Raw genomic sequence first — 8,741 nt, 5'->3', positions numbered from 1 at the left:
ATATATAAAATAATGAAATGATTGTAATTTCATTTGTACATTAAGAAAGATCTCCTCCGGCGAAGGTGGAGTGACCCCGTTGGATGACGATGCTGGCATTCTGTGTACTGCGTATTTTTTTGTGGCGTGGAAGTGAAAAAAATATGGCGTTTCGATCTTTTGCTGTTTGAAAATACCGCCCAAAAATTAAGCCCCCAAAAACAGAATCCTAATTGAGACTCTTTCTGAAGGTACAGAAAGGAATACTATATTTATGCGCTTTATTTTCTGATATTTCTTACAATGGGTTTTTTTGTCTGTTTTACCCGACGAGCTGCCATAATCAGATGATTAGGTTCTACCAGTGACGACCTTACGTTGTGAACTTTTCTTCTCCACGAACCTGAATTATTTTAATTAAATTATTAAATGAACGTAATCGATTCATATATTATTTTGCCTTATTATTAAAGGAGAAGAAAAATACATGCGCGAATGTACTTTAATAATAAAAATAATGGGTGTAATCGTTTTCAACGTTTTGCTTATCTTTATTAGTATTACTAATTAGCCAGCTGCTACTGCCCATTATTTTCAATGGGTCAGGACATCGCGCGGTAACAGCTGAATATCTATTTGCATATGGTGAGATTCCATTTTTTGTTCCAACGGGGTCCTCGTAGTGCAAATGAATGTGTGTGTATATATATATATTACGTAAGTGGTAACATTATTTTAATAAATTTTATTTCATATCAAGTTAATATATGTCTTCATTTTCTATCAATTTTAGTGTCTACGTAATAAAAATTACCTCGATTGTACGTAATTTCAGCTGTTCAGATTTTCTTTGACATTTTTATTTACTTAAGTTTAAATCATTGCTTGGTGTTGGCTTTCCATAGTAGGAAAACACCGGGTCACACTTACCCGGTACTTACTAACTTCAACTGGTCATGTTTGTTATTTATTTTTCCTATGCGATTTCTTAGGCATCGCGGTCATCGTTCTTGCGGCTAAAGAACTGGACAGGATGACTCCTTTTACTCTCTCTCTCTCTCTCTCTCTACCGTCCTTCGTTCGGCGTACACGCACGTAAAATTTTGATAGGTATAGAAATGAGGTATAAGGCGAGTGTACGTATAATGACAGTCTCTAACTGTGTGTTCTCATTTCAGAGCGTTTGTGTTTCAAGCTCTTTGACAATTCAAAGTCCGAGTACAAGTTCCAAAGGGGATGGCAGCCGTCGTTTTAGACGGTCACTTGACGGTTTCCTAGCCATGTCGCGCATCACAATTCAGCAGCTAACGCATGCGTTCTTCTTTGTTGTTCTTTTTTGTTTTTTCCCCAGAGTTTTTAACAGTTGATTTTGCAGTGTGCAACCTGCCTGTGTCATCATCCTATTCAAATCACCCAGCCACCAACCATCCATCGACCGGTCCCCTATACCCCCTTGTATTCCTAATCCATATATATATACATATATATATATATATATATATATATATATATAGACTAATATATATATATATATTAGTCATTTCCTACAAAAAAATATCGTTAAAATACATACAGATTTACAATTTGGCGGACAGCGGATATAAGATCTCAAAGTTGTATACTTATTGTATCAGTTATAATAGTATGTAGAAACAGTCAACTGCCATATATACATATATATATATGCTGTTGCGTAGAAACATAGTTGGTCTAAGCCAGAAGAAAGACATGTTAGCTCGCGGAAGGTATCTCGTTCCCAAATCTGTTATTATTTCGAAAAAACAGAGCTAGTAAAAGGCTCGGTACACATCTCTTATAAGAAATAACTTGAACATTATCGATGAAAACATAACCAATAGCCCACACATTTTTTATGCCACCATCATCACTACAGCCATCAGCACAACCAGATGTTCCCCTGTTTTGGTTAAATCAGTTGACGCTGTGCGTGGCCCCCTTTACGTTGGTGCTCACGTGATCATATGTTCGTTCTGTCACTCGTCGTCAGACGCAAGTATATCTTTGTTTTCTATTTTTTTTTACCTTGCTATTTATTAATGGGGCATTTTGATTTTATTCCATGTTTCCTACTGTTGACCATATTTGTTCTCTGTTTTTTTTTTTGTTTTTTTTTTTTAATTATCTTCGTTAAAAACATCATTTGGATTTGTTTCCTGTCTTTGTCTTTCAGTGTTAGCTTATAAGAGGTGTTCTTGTTTCTCTCCGCAATACAATTCAATCTGTTAACTTACTTTGTGAAGTTCTCTACCTACGTTTGGTTGAACACGGTGTTAGGTAACCCGTCGCAACAATGTTTATTGACTTCTTGATGGTGTTTTAGGACCCTTTTTCTACAAATGTCCATTGCTGGAATGTAAATGACTGTTGTTTGAATTAAGAATAACCTGGTAGTGATGCATTTCTAGTGAATGTCGTCTCTTGCAAACGAAATTACGCACACATATGTGTTTGTATAATATATAGCAATAATAATTGGCAGATAAGGCAGAGGATAGTGTTTCTGTTCTAGCGAATGTTATGGCGACCTTTTATCAAATGTAACTTTCTCTATCGTCAAAGCTTTTTGAGTGTCTACCGATAAATGTCTTGCCGATGGTAAAATAAAATCTTTTAGAGTATTTATATATCCAGACTTTTCTCGTTGTATCAAATAAATCGACCTGCCTGTCTGCCTGGTTGGCTGGCTTTCTACTAATCGAGATACAGACGAAGACGGCAGCGGTATGAAGCAACAGCGAATCCATTCGCTACCGCCGCCGCTGCTGCTGTTCGGAGGATTCAAACGGCATCCTCCTGTTGGCAACGGTGCGTTTGCCAAGCAAGACGAGGGGGATGAAATAAACAAGAAACAAATCCAAAAGATTCTCCCCCCCGAGTGGTTGACGGCTGTCGCCGTCGCCGCCGCCGCCGCCGCCGCTGTCCATCACTACACACCGCAGCGTCGACTGGGCGTTCTACTATTTTCGGTCGGGATCTGTGGCTGTTGTCTGTTGATCTTCCTGCTATCGCACTCTGCGCTGGCGGTTCTGCGTTTGGCGTTGTAACTTTTGCTTGCCCTCGACAGATGGAGTGGTGCAGCTCGTGCGTACTATCATTGCTACCGATGTGTGGCTGACACGGCTCTTGGCGGCGACTGGCACCAACACGCAAACACATGGCAACTTAACAGAATGCACCACAGGGGCAGGTGGCTGCCACAGAGTCTATGCAACAGAAACAACGATAGTGAACTTTGTTGTTGCTGCCGCGCTCGCTGTTGCTTTCGTTCGAATCGCCGTTGTCATTGTAGCTACTAGCATCGGCGCTAACGTCATCGCGATTGAGAAGGCTGCTACGAAACAGGGGTACAGAGCTCTGATAATGCTAGCACAAAAAGGAACTGCTTGCTTCTCTCTTCCCTGCGCTGCCACCGTCTGCGCCGTGAGCCTCTGTCCTTCCTCCGTCGTAGATGTATCTCGTCCCCATTCTCCTTATTTGCTCCAATCACTGCCGTTGTTCGCCGGGACAAAGCTGACTAGATTGCTCAGTGTCTCGCTCCTCGAGGGGTGTTGCCGCTAGCAAGATACTCGCATTTGGCTGGCGACGGCGCTGCGTGCACAACAGTGACGTTTGGCGGTGCCTGCTGAAGCCATCAGCAGGCCAGCGCCAGTCATAGGGCAGGCAAGCCGTGGCTTTTATGTGTGTGTGTTGTCGTTCTTGCTGTCGCCGCTGCCGTTGACTAACTCGGTATCGCGACTGTCTGTTGCCGGCATGGACTCCGCCCGTCTGCTCCGTTCTACATTGCTGCTACTATTACTACTACTGCTGCTGCTGCTGCTACGACTTTACGGATAGTCAAAGCAACCAAGAAAGGGGCAAGCACAGGCAACGCTACCTGATAACGACAGTCCATTAACTGAATATGGGCATGGAGGGGCCAACAGCGGATAACAAAGGTTCAGCCAATGGAGAAGCAAAAGAATGGGAGAAGAGAGATCGAACGACCGGTCAGCAGATGGGGTATCGGGAACAAGGCTAGCTGATTGGTACTATTCGCTGGTACCATTCCGTTTCTCATGGTTCTCCTCCGAAGGTGCGCTATCGGCTACTCCTCATCGATCGTGTTGACTGTCCATAGCTACCAGCATTGACTTTAGCCAGCGACGTCCGGGGCAGCGGCGTGCATCAACGTAAACTGTGCTGGTTGACAGGAAGACGAATTGGGCTTAACGTCGGGCACCAGTCGCCGTTGCTGCCACTTCCATCATCATCATCATCCGCAGCAACAGCGATGATTGTGTCGGTCCGGCTGTACATGGTATGTTGGAATGCTATTTTCGAATGAGAGCGCGGCGCTCGTAGTAATTCTTCTTAAGCGTCGCCGCCTCGTCGCGCGGTTGTGCCTGCAGCCCCGTCGTTACAGTTTGCTCAAAAGTTCAAGCTGAAGCTGTTTGACGGCAGTGGCAGCAGCAGCAGCAATTGCTGCAGTAACAGTGGCCGCGTGGTAGGATGGAACAATCGTACGGTTGAGTAGCGACGGAGGCCAGGGGCACCGGAGGTGGTTGAACTCTTTGGGGTAGGCCCTCATCGGTTCGTCTGCCGTTTGCTTGCTCCTTTTATGGATCTGTTATCTACGAGTTGCCTCGTTGTGAACTGTAGAGGCGGCACATGCAGGCACCAGCCGGCGTCCCCCAACCAGCAACGGCGAGCAATAGCGACCTCCGCTCAAAAGTGTGTCTGCCATCACGATATCTGGCAGAAGAGGTGCTTACGGCCAACAATGCCGGAGTTACAATGCCGTAGCCACTGCTACTAACGCTGACGGCATCGGTGGGGCACCCCAAACCGACCGGAAGCAATCCACCAGCTAATCGAACTGCCACAGGACCAGCAAAGGCAATCAACGCCAGCGAACACAACGACATCAGAACATATGTACCGTAAGTACGTTCTTCATATACCCGAAGGTGCCCCCCTGGTTTCGAACGCCGGTGCGCTGATTGGCGTCAGTTGTTGGGGTTTAACGGAAGGATTACTGCCTTAACTGGCGATATGTTCAGATCGCGAATAGTTCGTCGCCCTGGTCGAGCAGTTGTGCATATGAAAATATGCCGTAGATGTGTCTGTTTGTTTGAACACTCTGCAAAAGTGGCGCGTTCCTGTCTACTAAACTGCTTTTCGCTTGACCTTTCGCGTATTCCTCAGTCTACTATTATTGAGGCTTTGTAACTTGCACAACTTCCAAGAAGATATCAATAGCCGTTTTCCTATTGAACGAGTTTTAGGCGCCCCCCAAAGGTTCGTTGAGCTTCCTTTATTTTCTTGAGCAGGTCCTTGTGAATAACCAATGATTTTTTCTTCAGTTCTACATAAACCTCGTTTATTGGACATAGAATCATGCCCCCGAATTAGTCTGCGAATTGGACATTGAGCATTTTCCCGTTTCGTCTGATGTTCTTTGGCGTCTTCCCATGAAAGACTAAGAGACGTCTTGAGACTGATATCCATTTGGAGGAGAGGCTCTTGTCGATGGCGGCCTCCGCTATTATATCCAACTGCTCATCCCTTGTTCCCCCTGCCCCTTTGCCCTCCTCCCGACTTCTCCACATTTTGTCCCTATTGAAATGTGTTATCTCCTCGCCGCTGGCATTTGGTGACAAGATAAAGCCGAGAAGCACTTATGTACTCTACGATTACTCTGACTCGGTGTGCGCCTCATGCATAAGGGGTGGACAAGACGCGCGAAACTGCTGCACGAAGTAGAAATATTGTCGCTCCCTTCGGTCGCTACTAGCGTGGCTAGCTCTGCTTTGTAATCGATACGTAATGACGTTCACTATATGAAAATACGTAATAATCGGACCTTGCTAACGTGAAACAGTCATACATACCACTTTTCGCCATGTTGGCGCGAGCGTGTCGGCTGTGCCATTCCGTTTCCCGTCACGAATCTCCGTGGACCGTAGAGGCCGCATAACGCAGCAACGCTGTTGGTCAGCTCACGTTGCTTACTTAGTCTGTTGCGCATGGTGCGGCATTTCATCAGGCAATTTACAATCTCTGAGTACGTGGCCTCTCTTGGCAGTAACGGGGCAGCGGCGATCGCCGCACACGCTCGTCGTGATTATTGTTGTGTCGCTATTGTCGGAACCGCTTTTGTGTCTGCTGCTCGTAGTCGTACCAATATTCTTTTCTGCCTTTTTTTAGCTAGTGTGCTACCGATAACCCACCGTTTCGTTCGTAGCGACTTCCTGTAACCCCTCAACATATACCGTGTGACAGGAGGCAAAGTGCAGACATGTTGCGTTAGTCGTCAGTGATCGCAAGTCGGCGTTCGTTTCTGTGTGCAGCGACGAATAGACAACCTTGTAATTGGCTACTACCTACTTATCCTGCTGCTACTACTGCTGCTGCTGCTGCTGCTGCGTATCTTATCCTGAAACGCTCCTGCTATATTCGTGTTCTTAGTGCTCTCCGGTCTGCAGAGAGCGCGGTCATCCGCATTCACCGCTGGCCCATGTCATCTGGTTATCAGGCCCTGTCTGCCCGCAGCATAGAAAATAAGCGCGCGAGATCGTCGTCTCCGTCTCGCCGGTCCCTCGTGGCTTTCAGACGGAACCGCCAACAGACAAGCAAGCTCACAGAAGAAGAAGAACGAGATAAATAAACAGATACACAATACTCGAGTCAAACGTTGGGACTGGTTTTTAAGTCACATTTCGAGACTTGGCGAGCGAGAAAGTTTTGTCAGGGTCGTAAGAGAATCTCATTGCCGGACTACAATCAATGACTAGTTGTAGCCATCCGAATAGAATTGTGTAGAAAGAATAAACCAGACGGCAGAATAGGTTAACACTATCCCTCGCCCGGACGTATAACAGTCAGCCGAAACTAACTCGAGGTCCAACACGTTTCTGTGTTGTGGCGATCTGTGATTTTCTTCTGTCCTTCTCTGTTGTCGTGTACGGATATCGGTGTGAACGTCTGATTATTGTTTATGGCCGCCGTTGTTTTCGCCGTTGTCGTTGTCGTCGTCATCGTCGTCGTCGTCGTCGTCGTCGTCGTCGTCGTCGTCGTCGTCGTCGTCGTCGTCGTCGTCGTCGTCGTCGTCGTGAACGTCTACTGTGCGTGAATGCGGTTGTGCGATGTGCGGACCTGGGGGACGCGTGTTCTGGCGTTTTGTGCGTGCATCGTCGTCTGCCCCGTGGCTATGTTCCGTATGTGTAAACTACAGGTACGGTCAAGAGGGAGTCTGTTAACACGGATTCGGATCAGGGGGTTATCCTCAATGCGAACACGATCAAGAAGGAGATAGTCGATGAGGTCGAGGATGGAAACGTTGATGAATTTATCACTCGATACAATAGCTACCTCAATTCAATGCAAAGCGCGAAGGGAAAGGTTAGTATCTCCGTATGTTTGAGTCCAAACTGTTACCTATTAGTTTGTATTAATTGAACCGTCGATGTTTAGCAAATAACAGCTAAGTTTAACTCATTACGACAATACCTCACAATAATATATTGAAGTTCGTTGCGCATACATATTTAATTATACAAGTGCTGCCGTCGCCTGCATTGGTTCTCTGATGACGGCAGGCCTACACAATGTACGTAGTTTTAGCCCAACCCTCGTAATTTTCAATCGTTCGCAACTTAAAATCGTCAACATTTTATAAGAGTCATTTTAACTTCCTTTCGATCGCAGTTGGATCTTGGGCAAATGAGTCGGCCGGGCACTCAGGTACCTACGGATAATCAGTGCCCCATCTGTAAAAAGTCCTACTCAACGAAGCATTCAATGAGACGACATATGCTCATGCATAAACCCTTCAATAGGAGGTAAGTGCGAACAATTTTCATCATCACTACGGCCATGGGTAATATCAATAGTAAGAGAAATCAAAACAACGTTGGTGGAATTAGATCGTGTCTGCACTATCCCATTGTGTAAATACAAATTTGTTAATGATCAACATTTTTTTTGGCCATGACCAACGTACTATAGATGAAGCTTGACGTCACACTATATTACAGACATACAAGGCTGAATACTAACAAATTAAGTATTCAGTATATCTTATAGTGTGTGCTGAAATAGCATTGCCTATCGAATAACGTGACTTTCTCCTTTGCATATGGTGTTGTTCCTTTTCTTTTCCCCTTTTTGATGCTGAATACGGAATATGATCAGGTTCGAGTGCGTGATCTGTCAAAAAATGTTCAATTGGCCTGGAAACCTGCGCACACATCTTCAGACTATCCACCAGATGCGACCAGAGGATTTCGAGTTCAAAAACTACAAATTCCCTGAGCCTGAAGAGATTATTATGGAGGCCGAGGCAGCTGGTGGTAATCAGTGATCAGTGTTATTATGTCCCCCGCAATCGGCTACAACAATGAATCTAACTGCTACCGTTGCTATTGACGTAGCTGTGACTACAAAATGCGGCTACTGATAGGCAAGTACTCATTGCGCGGTAAAAGGAATCGATGGGATGCCCAGCCGCAGTAACACAAATGCTCCGCAGAAACCCAAAGGAGAGACCATTAGAAAACATACGAAAAGCGCCAAACACCAACCGAAATGCGAGAGAATTGGCGGAAGCGAGACAATGAGAGGAACAAAGTGAAGGCAGAAAACGCGGAAAGACAAGTTACACATATTGGAATTGGTGTGCCACAAGGACGGGCGGCACATTCACCAAGAGCGGTGTCAAGATGAGATAGTTGCTTCAGAACTTTGCCTTTATATATATATAT

General features: G+C 45.4%; 1 protein-coding gene across 1 annotated transcript; it reads left to right on the top strand.

Annotated features, from left to right (window-relative positions):
• The first annotated feature begins 6 nt into the window (after nucleotides 1–6).
• On the top strand, nucleotides 7–8,735 carry LOC111250625 (uncharacterized). The gene is made up of 4 exons (XM_022806053.2): nucleotides 7–1,989; nucleotides 7,214–7,380; nucleotides 7,687–7,820; nucleotides 8,173–8,735. The coding sequence occupies exons 1-4, from the start codon at nucleotides 1,962–1,964 to the stop codon at nucleotides 8,339–8,341; spliced, it is 498 nt and encodes a 165-aa protein (XP_022661788.1). The 5' UTR covers nucleotides 7–1,961; the 3' UTR covers nucleotides 8,342–8,735.
• The last annotated feature ends 6 nt before the right edge of the window (nucleotides 8,736–8,741 follow it).

This window comes from Varroa destructor, unplaced genomic scaffold, assembly GCF_002443255.2.
Source record: "Varroa destructor unplaced genomic scaffold, Vdes_3.0 BEIS01000005.1, whole genome shotgun sequence".
NCBI lineage: Eukaryota > Metazoa > Arthropoda > Arachnida > Mesostigmata > Varroidae > Varroa > Varroa destructor.
The sequence above is the reverse complement of the archived record's forward strand: the minus strand, read 5'-3'. Positions and strand labels throughout refer to the sequence as shown.